Source organism: Pygoscelis adeliae, unplaced genomic scaffold (assembly GCF_000699105.1).
Source record: "Pygoscelis adeliae isolate BGI_AS28 unplaced genomic scaffold, ASM69910v1 Scaffold114, whole genome shotgun sequence".
NCBI classification, from domain to species: domain Eukaryota; kingdom Metazoa; phylum Chordata; class Aves; order Sphenisciformes; family Spheniscidae; genus Pygoscelis; species Pygoscelis adeliae.
The window spans coordinates 3042316-3055122 of NW_008824587.1; the positions used below are offsets into that span (position 1 = coordinate 3042316).

A 12807-nucleotide genomic window follows, 5' to 3' on the forward strand; every position below is an offset into this window, starting at 1 on the left:
GGGCTAAATGATCCTTATTTGCTTCAGACCCAGGAAGGTTTCAAAAAGCACTCAGCAATTTTTGGCTGCTGTATTTAATGCCCCATGGAGATTTGGGTTTTTTTTGCTTCCTGAAAATAAGGGCCGCAGATGTTTGTTGGAGTTCACTGGTCACTTGGTCTGGGCGATAGTGTGAGTAAAGGAGAATTAACCCATTGGAGCTGTAACCCAGCGTGTGCCCCCCTTGGCAGATGTCCTGGGGTCAGACCAGAACTGGCAGCTTTTGCACTGACCTCAAGTGTTTCTGAGATTTGAATCCTGACCCTTTTCATGCCAGGCAAGAGTTTTACTTCAAACTAAGTTGTCTGTTGGTAAATAGCATCTCTGCGGAAGGGAGAATAGGTCCGTGAATGAAACCCCAAGTCCATTTAAAAAGCATGTCTGTGGATTTGTGTACGAAATGGTAGGTAGCACAGAAGCAGTGGCAGGTGCTCACCTGTAACCCAACACAGTGTGTGTGGTTTTACTCTACTACAAGCCATGAGGCTGCAAGCATCCCAAATTTGTTCCTTCATGGGTGAATATCTTCATTACAGCAATGGGCATTGGTTGCCAACAGTTGCTTGTGCTGCCTTTGGACACCAGGGCTTGGATGCAGGTGGAGCCTGCCCTGGAGATGGTCCAGGCTGTAAGGCTGCACAGGGAGGGGTGGTGTTTTCTTGTGTCAATTAGGAGAGCAATGAAAATGGCAGAGGAATGATGGGTTACCACATCTGAGGGAGACATGAGGAAGGGCTGAGCATGGCAGAGGGCAGCATTAAGGTGTGACGGAGAGGTTGCGTGTCCAGGGCATGTGCAAAGGGATACTGGGAAAGGCTGGACCATGAAAATGCTTTGCTGTGATTTGAGCAATTGCATTGCTGGAAGCTTCAGCTGTTAGGCAAAACAAGAAAACCTGCAGAATCTGCAAGAAAATGTAGCGATGATGACTGGGGCCCAGAGCCTGCATTTAGTCGCAGAATGGCTGCGGGGTGGGAGGTGACATCTCTGCTGTGGTCCCAGTGGAGATGTGCAGGGATCGTGCTCAGGCTAGCTGGGTCTCTGCTGCCTGCTTGGAACCCTGCAGGGCGTTGTATTTTCTTTTTGCATTGTGCCTGTTGTAGGCTGGTCAGTACTGATGGCCACTGATTGTCACTTCTGGGCTGGGACCTACCAAGTCATGGTGGCCATTGAACAGCCATCAGGTGACACTGATTGTTTTTTTTTGGTCAGCCAAAAATCCCAGCTGAAGGGAGGTTTGATCTGGTACCATGGTGACAGAAAGCTCTTGAACTCATTGCTTTATTTTTTAAGCACTGTTTAGGCCCCAGGAGACAAGTTTTATAACACTCCAGCTCCATGAAGTTTTGCTGCCCTCAAACCTGGGAGGGTAAATGCTGTATCTGAAAAGCCAGCCCTCCATGCGCTGCATGTATCAAACCTAGGTTATTTAAGCAGAATCTATGGCTTTTCTGACGAAACAGCGGTTGCAAGATTACATGAGCTGTGCTTGTCAGTTCAGCTCTTTAGACAAAAATAGAGGTAAGGCATTAAAAAAAAATGTGGAACATTTTTGTGTGTATGTGTTAAACATCAACTGTTAATTCTGATGAAGGATCAGGCTGTGAGCAGATATCGGATCCCTGGTGAGAATCAAATTCTGGAGCCCAGAATTTTGCTGCAAAGTTTATACAGTGGGGATTCCTCTAATTACTTTCAGTGGAAATTTACCTGACAGAGCTTTCCCAGGTAATGCAAGGCATACGTGGGAGAGCTGCTCAGCCGTTGACAGAGCCTTTGATTTTGTGCCAGGTTGCAAATTAAGTCTTTTGCCAAGGTACCCGAACACTTGCTCGTCAATTGCTTATCGCTTATTCATATCGTGCATTGAGCACAGCTCGTTTCATCTGCTCGGGAAGGCAGTGCATGTTGACAAAAGTGTTGTCCAAAGTTGCTGCATTTTCTTTCCTCCCCCTGTTTGGTCAAGTAAACAAGACTGTTCTCCTTGAATGTCTGTCCAAAGTTGGAATTCTCTAATGAGCAAAAGAAAAACCCTGGTGTGTGTCAGTGACACGCGGTGCACGGAGCTATTTTGACATACGGATGAATTCTGCTGCATGAGGTGTCGCTACCAGAGTCCTTCTGGATTGACTTGACAGAGCCCTGGAAATCTTTTGTGGAGTGGCCAGAGTTGACTTTCTTGGTTTGTATTGTGACTACCAAATATTCAGATGGAGGTAGCTGGAGCCTCACCCAGGGCTGGCAGAGGCAGGGCTGTGGGGATGCTGTATTTCAGCAGCAACATCCTTTCCAGAGTTTGGTTGACACCAGGGATGTCATTCTGCCTGGGCCAGCATGATGCTAGTGACGAGTGACACAGGGACAGGACACATCTCATGAGCATGGGGGCAGGAGTACTTACTTATGTCCATGCTGGGTGTCTGAGGTACAGTCCCCAGGGAATGTCTACATCTACAAATAAATGAAGTCTTGGTGTATAGTCCCAGCCATGTTGGCAAAACCTGAGCCCAGGAATCATGTCACTGTAGGCAGAGCAAGGCAGAGGCTCTTTGCCTTGGGGGGTAACTGAGGAAGAGGAGGGCAGTAGAAGCATCTTGCTGAGGTGAGTAAGGAGTTAACTTCTGTTTGGTTTTGTAAAGAAAAAACCCCCCTCCAATTCAGCAACTTTCCCTAATGAACTGCCCGCTCCCTGCGACCCGTTTGTCTCGGTGAGCTGGAGGGCCCAGGAGACCACATGCCAGGTCGGTCCTCCAGAGCGAGATGTGGAGCAAGAGCAATGACCCGGTGTGGGAGAGCCTGTAAATCACCCGGTTAGCTTAATAGCGTGGGCCATTATTCTAAAGCACTGGGGCTGAAACCTAAATCCAAATGAAAATATAGTCAATTTGTCTATACTTTACTGACTGGATGACTATGTAATGTCATGCAGCCTTGGCAATGTAGGGAGCAAGCAGAGGCAATTAGTGGGGAGGGCAAAGCTCCTTTGTTTTCTTCTCTCCCACTTCCTCCACAAGCTCTAAGCACGGTGCCAGGGGATAGTCTTGCAGGGACTGAATGGAAAGTCCAGTTTAAGAGCCAGTAGTGACATCCACAACCAGTTTCTGCAGCTCTCTGTAAGGGGTCAGGATGGGAATAGAAAAATCCTCCTTGTTGATTTTTTTATGGGTCTAAAGGAACAAAAATCTCATCTTCCTGCTGCCCCCTGCTTTGGGTTACAACCATCTCAGTAGCAGGGTGCTGTGTATTGCTCCCCCCAGGCCCAGAGCAGGCCAGACTGAAAGGCATCATGCAGGTGACAGGGAGCAACTGAGCAACAAGAAGGATGAGTGGCTTGAGGACGTGTTGCCACCCCTGCACCAGCCTCAGGTCACATGGAAAAATAGTCCAAAGCACGGCTGTGGTCAGGACAATGGAGTCTCCGTATATTCTTGCCCAGAGTTTGAAGTTGTTCCCAGGTCATGAGCATCTTCTGTAATGGCCAGAGCAGCACAATGTCACTGAAGGCTGGTAGGAAATAACATGCAGATGGGAGTCTGCTAACAAGCCTTCTGTAAAATGGTATTTTTGTGGTTGCTTTTCCAGCTCACACAGTAGGATGGGGGTGTTATATGGATTAAAGACAGTGTTTTGGTAAACTGCCTACAGTGGTCAGTGCTAATGGCTGTCTTCCCCAGGTGATCAAGTCTTAAAAAAGCTGTAAGGTTATCCATCACCATGGAAGAGTCTGAGAAAGAGATTTCATGAGGACAGAAACACTGCAAGAACAAGCTCCCTCACCTCTTTGGAGCACTGCTCTGTTGTCACCTTTGGAGGGCTTGATAAGAGTGATTCCTAGAGTCCCTGGGTTTGACTGAAGGGTTAGGGCAGTTTGCCTTTCAAGGCCATTCCACCACCACCTATGTAGAACCCAACTTTACAGAGATGGTTAAAGCGCAGTTTGGAGGCTACCAAGTGTCTTTGGGAACCATCAACTTTCTCTGGGTTGTACTGCTTTTAACTGGGTAAATGTTTATGGATGTTCAAGAGAACTTATTTTTTCATGGAAGAAACCATGCACTAAAACTCAACTGAGCAATGACTTTCCTGATCCAAGTTCTAACATGGGCTGTGCCTGTTAGATCTGCAGCTGGGGCCAGGCAAACCTTCCAGGTTAATGTAATGGGAAAGGAGGAGTACAGAAAATCTGCAGAGGCTCTGCAAAATGAGCTGTCCCTCCTCCCCTGGATGCTGCTCCTGGGAAGGAAGGGAAGAGGAGAAAAAGGAGAAAGGCAGAGAGAAGAAAAGACTCGGAGGTTTGAGAGCTGTGGCTAGGGGGAAGGAACACAACCACAGTCATGGATGAAACAAAAGGGAAAGCATGAAGAAAAACACAGGCTGAAAAATGAATAGTGATGGAAAGGTCTGGGGTGAGAGGAGCTCTAAAGAGGAGGCTTGCCCCAGTATCTCGTGTGACTTACACAATCTGTTTAACAGCGATCGGTCATGTTCTTTCCCTGACACTAGCCGCAGCAGCAGCTCTGTGCTGACAGGCAGCGAGGATAAATGATTACTGACATATGCTAATCGGACAGTCTTAGACAGGATGTAAAAGGAATACATCAAGGTGGTGCAAAACACATTTCTTGGTCGAAACTCTCCAACTTGTACAAGTAAATTAGCTTCAGGAAGTCACAAGGCTTCTTCGTTGTTTTAAACTGCAGTTAAAAATCAACAGCACGGCAAAAAAACCCCCTCCATCAGAACAAGGGCTGGGGCAGAGGGCTGAGAGGCTCTTTGCAGTGGTATCCATCAATGCTGGATATGATTTTGGCCATGTAAACTCCCTGCAGGGTTTCAGTGCTTTCAGACTTTCTGGTGTCTCCTTTCCATTCCCCTTGCCCAGCTCTTTTCCCTTCATTCCTAAAATGCCCCCTAGCTCTTCACTTGAAGTTTCCCTGTAATTTACACCACAAACAAAGCTAACGGAATTCAAACAAATACCCCAGAGCACAGCAGGATGAGCAGATGAATTCAGGGAGATGTTTAGATCCCATTGCTAGAACAAGAAGTCTTCACCTTGGCTCTTATTTGGATCAATTAAAGGAAGTGTCACGCACATCTGTAACCTGGCTAGACCCTTTGCTCAGTCTCAAGGTGAATATTGTCAATCAGGTAGTTTAGAGAGGTATCAAGAGTGCAGGCTTTCTGGAAATCTCTAATTCTTGGGGTAAAAATACTTCTTGAAACATCTGGTGTGGTTTGAATTAGTTATGGTGAGACTTGATAAAACGGCAGGCTACCAAAATGCAGGTTTGACGGCCTTGCTCATGTAGGGCAGTTGTGGGAATACCAGCTGAGAGCAAAGGCCACCCCAGTACTAACAGGGAGGTACAAAAAGATGCTTCTCATTTGATGAAGCTCATGAAAGTGCACACAAGTTAGAAAATAAGTCATTAAGCCCTTATCTGGGCAGCTGCTGCCTTTCTTCCAGGGCTTATGGCTGCAAAAAGCATCTCACCCTGAAGTCCAAAAGGGGCTGATGATTGAACACATCCAGCACGGGAGCATTTCAGGGTCTGGGTCTCAGGGACCTCTGAGGTAAGAGCCTTGTGCCTACCTTCATTGTGTGCTGAGGGTGTTATCAGGGCACGCGGGCAAGGTTAGAAGGTGTCCCTGAGTTCAGTCAAGTAGTCCATACCTTCTCCAAGCGGGGCAGGTGCCAGAAGGACTCCTCCTTTGCAGGTACTGGGTGCTTTCGCAGAAACGTGGTGCGAGTTTCACACACTTTGTCTTTCTGTAACCAAAGGTAAACAAGAAAGGGCTGAAATGACTGCATAGCTATATACAACAGGTTAGTGTCATGCAATGTAATGACACTGGGATGAACTAGACTAAAAGTCACTTTGGACTGATCAGAAGTGCCTGATCTGGGTAGTTTTTCATGTCCATGTAGCTAATACTGATATCTAAAACATACTGATGAGGAAAACATGAGCAGCTGCCAGCTCTCGGAGTGTCTGCTTTATGCGGCATCCCAGTGAGATGACCGCTGCCTGCAGGAAGCCCTGTGCTCTGAGCTAGAGCAATGGCTCATCACTAGCTGGGAAAGTCACTTCCACCACCCCCACCATGGGGGGGTTTCCTGGCTGTCTGGTTTGTGTTGCTCTCCTGATTAATTGCAGCTTGCAGTGCTTGATAGTCCCAGCACAAGGCAGTGCAGGTACCTGGTGAATGTTTTGGCCGCTGTGTGAAACCCAGGGGACTCTGTCTGCTCTGTGGTCTAGGATGTAGGTTTGTGTTGCTTATCTCAGTAATTGGTGGCTGCAGGCTTCGGAAACTTGATGGAGGGAACTTAGTGATTAAAAACATCAGTCATTAATAGATAAGGTAGGGATGCACTTTCCAACATCTTAGGCTTGTGTATTCATAAAGTAGCTGCTAATTAAGAACACTGTATTCTTGCACTTCAACTATAAAGCATAGTTTGTGATGGCAGTAAGCCCATTGAAATTGGTCATTACCATATTAGCTTGACTCTTCTTTGAGCCATTAACTAATAAAACAGTCATTGGTTGCTTTTAAATGTTATTGCAACACTGGTATGTTTAACAGCACAGCGTTGCACTCTAACAACTGCTGCGGGTGCTGGCATCAACCACACTGTGCCAGGATCAGGGCTGGTGATGGTCTTTTGAACACTTGTTGGCTGCTCCATTGTTTTGTCCACTGTCACAGGTAACCTGAGCAGAGCTGATGCTGTCCAAAGGACGGTCTGCAGGGCTCCTGGCATGGGGGTGGCATAAATACCAAAGATAATTTGAAACCTAATTCTTCGTTACAGCAGGGCCTTTTAGTATCACAGTGATGCAAAGAGAACCAGAGCCTCCATTTTAATTGATAACAGGAGTTTAGCTGGGCAACCTGTGACTAGAGGCATATTGATGCAGACAGATGCTTAATGATGGCTAGAAAGGTGTCTCTGTGGGACAGGCACCCAAGCCTTTTGAAAGGCCTTGGCCAAAGCACCCTGAAGAGTTTGCTCGGCTCCTGCATATATGTTCAGATACAAAAATACTCAAAACTCCTCCCCCCAACCTTCCCTTTTGTCTCAGAGCACTTTCAGGCACACACATTGTGATTTGCACATCTGGTGTTCACTCCCACAGCATCACCCCACAGGACATGCTCTGGCTGGAGCCAGGCTCATCTTGGCTGGGAAGCAGCTGATCTTTGTTAGGCTTCACCAGCCTTCCAGTAGTCAGGGAGGATGGATTCCCAGCTGAGAGCCCTCCCCATGGCTGGGAGAAGTTCATCCATTGTGGGGGTAGGACAGTGGGGGGTTATGCCCAGTAGTAGTGCTGTGCACAGCCGGGGAAAGCACTGCTGGAGTATTATGACCTTTTTCTTTTCTATTCGCCGGGCTGCTGTCAGTGCTCTCTGCTGCTCCATCCACAGCTCCTTGTATTTGTGTTGGAGGAGGTCAAAAAGGGGAGTGCAAGGCCTGCAAAACATTGAAAAGACAACAATATAATCTCCAGGGTTAATGACTGTCTTTACCTCCCCATGCTGAATGCCCATCTCTGCTCCTGGAAAACGTGACTGGTGAGAACATGAACAAACCCTTGCACTAGGAAAGGTTTTTCCTTCCTCCAGAGAGACTCAAACCCACATTAATTTGCAGTTAATACACCACAGCCTGCACATGCTTTAGATAACCTGCAGCAGGATTGTGCTAGGGCATTCCTCAGAATGGGTACAACTTATACCTCTGCACGTAGGGCCCATACCACCACCTCTGTTCAAGCCCCAGTGTGCTGGAAGGACCGTGGAGCATCACAGCCTGCAGCTCAACCTTGGGCCCTGCTGTGGCTCCAGAAGAGTACTTCCCAGCTGGTCCCCAATGGTGGGTAATGAAAGCACTGAGCGGGGCAATGTCCAGAAGCAGAGAGCTGGGCCTTTGCATTGCCACCCTGGAGCTCAGAGCAGCAGCTCTGGCTCTGACCAGCTGAAGATAGACCAGCTGGGTCCCCTCCAGACTGACACAGCCATGGCAGCTGCCTGGGAAGAACCACTGGGTGCAAAGTGTGTTTTGCTAAAAGAATGTTGCTTTGCTATTAAAATATCACTACTGTGATAGTGATATCACAGCTGCAAACAGATGCAATGGTGGATTGGGTGAGAGGAGTAAGTGCTGTCCTAAGCAATCTGAATAGGGATAAAAATGGACTCAATGCAGATGGTAAGGTGTCTGCAGCAGAAAGGGGAGCTGAACTGCTGAGCCTTGGTCTAGTGCCTCAGCTGCACAGACTAGATGTATTTGCCCCTTGAAAGAGGTACCAGGGAGCATCCTGGCCAGGAGGGGACAGCAGCAGAGAGGAGCTGCAGATGACCATGATTCTAGAAAAATATTAAAAATAAAAGGCAGTTTCTTGTTGGCCAGTGTCCTGCTCAGCTGCTCTGAGCTGGCATTAACCTGACCAGCTTGCGGCAGAGCTGCAGCCTGAAATTGTTGAGCCTTGCTCCTTGCAAGTAAGGGTACTTTAACTTCATCAGCCACCATGGGAGGCAGAACTCGCAGTGGCAGCAGCAGGGTTCTTGCCTTGAGGACAGCGTATCACTTATTGCTGTGGTTGTGCTGCTATTCTTTTCCCCCAGAAGCAAACACTTGAAGGTGATGGAGGACCTCGAGCTTAAGTTTTATTGTTCTTTGTCCTTGCACACCTTGCTGGGGAGGGACTTTTCCCATCTCAGCAGCAACCTATGATGACAGTGTGGAGCCATCAGCCCTAGCTCTGCTCCCACCTGTAGCCCGCAGTGCCTTCAGCTGCAGCTCCCATAACAGAAAGGCAGTGCTTTCCCTGCCTGTCTGAACCAGCCACAAGACACTGGGGACTTGGGCTAACTGCTGGGCTGCTTCTGGGCCACCAGCTCCACCAGAAGGTGGTTTTCTACAGAAAGAGCCTATGCACCACAGAGTGAGCTGGTGCTTCATGACTTTTGGCAGGAGTGGGTCCAAAATCGGCAGCAGCCAGCTTTTAGCAGTCTGGAGAATCTTTGAGGATCACGGAGGGCGCCAGCAGCGCATATGCAAATAGTAACTCTTCTGTTTCTTGTTCCTTCACCCCTGTGGTGACTTTTATTACTTAATTATTGCACACCACATGCTTCAAAACAGCCTAATCTATGGTCGTGTTTTCTAATGATACTAGATGTGCGATCCAGCAATATACATCCCAAGGGGGCATTCATATCAGAGGAGATATCCTTCTGCAGACCTCCTGTTTCATAGATCACATGCTGCAGGGCTTTTCAAGGCTTTGCTTACAAATCAGCTGTGCTGCTCCAGACTGTTATCTGGAGACACCCGGTGCCAAAGGGGACACGGACATTTACCCTTTGTCTTCCCCTCTTCTCCCTGCTCTTTTCCTTCCAGTTTGGCATTTCACACTGATCAGAGCTGGGAAAAATATTTACAAAGGAGAAAAGATGTGGCAAACCTGTGGTCGAGTGTCTGTTGTCCGGGTGGGTCTCCAGTCTTGTTGTGCGGTGTAAATTTTGGTAGTCCTGGCACAAGCACATGGTGAGCTTTGCACATGGGTTTGTTTCTTTGGCCTGTCCCTTTGCTCTCCAAGGCAGGAGCTTTCCTGGTGTGCAGGAATAGCAGGGAGGGACTCAGGAAAACATTGAGCCTTTGTGCGTAGTGTTTGATTATTGATTTTTTGCAGTAGCTTAATGTGTTTTCACATCTCTATGGAGGTGACTTTTACCATCTCCAGTGGACCAGCCAGTTGATGACTGATTAGTCCACAGCTGGCTTGTAAGTAAATGCTTGAAAGGACACATTTGGGTTGATGCTCTTCAGAGATCCTTCCCTGCTGTGTGATTAATCGCATTTAAGTCCTGATCCAGCAAAGTATAGAATCATGCCTGGAATAATACACGCATGAACTGCCTCTTCGAAATCAGTGGGAATGACTCATGTGCTTAGTTATACACGTAAGCTCTGGTGGGGCTGTAGGATGTGAGGCTTCGTCTGGCTTTTCCTGCCTCTTTTAAGAGAAATACGGAGAAAGTGGGGAAAAGCAGGGGATATCAGGTAACATGCTTCTTTGACTAAGGTTACTGGAGAAATTTCAGTAAGGCGGCTTTTTGTTTGTAGGTCAAATGCTGACCTCATTGGAGTGGATGGAGAATTTCGGTCCTGATATCGGTGCCGCTTGGCAGTGTGACAGTATTTCTCATTTGCAGCTAGCCTTTGGGAAAACATCCTCTTGCCTTAGTGTTACTTAAGGACAGGAATGAACGGCTTGTGTGTTCTGTTTCCTTTTGTCACCCTGCCCAGATGTCACTCCTCTGAACTGGGAGGATTTTGCTGTTATCTGCAGATGCTGTGGGGAGAGCGGAGGAAGCATCTGCTGAAAACACTGCGGATTAAACACCACCTCGTTCAGAGTAACTCAGATCTCCTTGTTTTGGCACAAGCACCCTGCCACAAAAAGGAAAGGCAAAGAAGTTCTGATATGACGTAACAAATTATTTATAATTGTGGAAAAAAATAATCAGCTGCTTCCTTTTATAGTCAAATAGTTGGAGCCACTTCTAATGTTGACATTTCCTAAATATTTTAAAATTTATCTGTGCACATTTTCAAAACTATTATCCCTGAAACAGTTCCTGTCTCTTTAGTAGACTCTCTCTCTAATTTACTTTCAAGAGTCAGGGTACAGACCTATTTTCAACTGAAATGACAAGCGCCTGCTAGCTTGGTTATACAATGTGGTATGCTAGTCTGCCAGAAATCTCCTGGAAAAGAAGCTGCAGCCTCCTAATAGGTTATTTTACTGTGAAAACAATGTTAAGAAGTATAATAAAGTATTAACAATATTAAAATAAAACAGTGTAGGCCTTAAATGAGCTACAAACTAGTTAAATCTACTCTATTCAATATGAGCATTTAGTGCTTTGCAGCTGATACCTCAGAGCTGGGGTTTATCTAAAATGAAGGCAGCAGGGACATGCAAGAGAAATAGTGATTATAATTTGCAAACATTAGGCTGACACTTTTTGTGTATGTGTGTATAAATTCTGACAGCTGTGATTTGTGCTGTGCCAAATAGTGCTCCAAAGTCCTGGGAAGGGCTCCTTTTCTGGCAGGCTGTCCTCAGAGCAGCAGCTCATTAAAACTTTGGAGAAGGAGAAGTTACCGAAAACAGGAAGGCATCAGAACCATCTGAGGGACTTTTGGTACACGCTTGTTGAAAGGTGTTTGAGAAGAGAGCCTTGGGTCTGACAAACTGGAATTTTAGTACGCCTCTCCGTTCACAGTGGGGCAAAATAATTGGTCATCAGTGACTACTAATTTGGTTTAGTAGCCAGAGGCATTTTTTTTTCTTCCCAGAAAATCAATGACAGTGCCGAGATCTGTTCAACGTGATTCAGCTCAAGATGGGTCCTCATTTAGCTCTTGATGCTTCTTCCACTGGAGACAGCTATTTTGTTAAAATGAAATTAAAATCTGTCTATAATACTTGGCTCAGGGAGCGGCACCCGTCAATGCCATGCTGCTCTTGAGGTTTCAAGGTTGTCAGTCTCCCCTCAAACTTATTTTCAAAGGTGTTTATATATCAACTGAAAAAAGGTATTTGGCAAAAGTGGATACAAAGGACTTTGCTCAGGAAGGGGGTTTATACCAGCTTAAACGGTAAAATCAATTTTGTTGGTAAGTTGTGTTGTAAAAGGGTAAAAACTTGACTTGTGATTGCCTTTTTCTTGTATTATTCAAAAGCATAGGGGCTTGTAAATATTTTAGCACAAATGTCAGCTCTTGGATTTTCTGGGTAGCTCTCCAGCCAGTGCAGACGGTTCTGCAGCACTCTTCCGCTGCTGGTCAGGACGGGCTCCAGTGGGGAGTGGAGGGAGGGAGGGAGCAGAAGACGCGTGCATGGGCATCGACTCCCCGGTGGCTGTGCAGCTGCTTGGGCTGCACTGAAAACACTGCTCTAATTTCAATGGCAGAGTAGTGGCAGCAGGATCTGGCCCTGCATGGGTGCTTATGCAACAGATAAACCATATAATTGAACTTTTTTTTACAGTTGTGATGTTAAAACTGTGTTGCAACACCACTGCCTATCCTGAAACTTTAACCCTTTCTTGAAAGGTTAATGAGGTTTCAGGGGGGTTTAGGCACAGAATCATTTAGGCTGGAAAAGACCTTTAACCGTCGAGTCCAACCAAGTCCTTGCTGGTGTCCTTCCATCTAAGATGATCTGCTTTTGCTGCACAGCCAGGATCTGTCTTTGGGGTCTTCAGTCCACGGGGGAGACAACCACAGGGGGCACCACCTTGGTATTCCTTTCTTGTGTACTTCATGATGGGAAGGATTTGTCCTGTGGTAGTAGTGTCCGTATAGAGATCTTCCCCTGGCTTGTGGCTGGGACAGCCAAAGCAGCTTCCACCACCTCAGGTTGGTTTTCTTATTGGGAACCAGTTTGGTCTCCAGCATCTCTGGAGCGTGGGGCTCCTTGGTGCAGCCAGTGCAGATTATCTTCAGCAAATAAAGCACAAGCTGGGGTCTGTAATTCTGCTTGGGGCCTTGGGGTACTGCCAATGTAGGCAGCAGTAAGGCATTAATGCTCAGGTCCCTCTGCCCTGAAAGGGGGCTGATAGCACAGGAAAAGTCTGATTACAGCTCCCTTGTACTGCTATATTGTCTCCCTTCCTCCCTCGTTACTGATGGGCTGGAGCTAGCAATCTATCTACCATTAATTTGTCTCTGTGTAGCCCAGCAGG

General features: G+C 47.0%; 1 protein-coding gene across 1 annotated transcript in view; it reads right to left on the bottom strand.

Annotated features, from left to right (window-relative positions):
• LOC103915360 (chromosome unknown open reading frame, human C9orf171) overlaps window positions 1–12807 on the bottom strand; it is a 26885-nt gene that overhangs the window by 4064 nt on the left and 10014 nt on the right. The window contains exons 4-6 of the mRNA XM_009322174.1: window positions 7417–7519; window positions 6940–6945; window positions 5717–5812 (exon numbers count right to left, since the gene is read on the bottom strand). Coding sequence (XP_009320449.1) covers window positions 5717–5812; window positions 6940–6945; window positions 7417–7519 — 205 coding nt within the window. The remainder of the gene's footprint in view (window positions 1–5716; window positions 5813–6939; window positions 6946–7416; window positions 7520–12807) is intronic.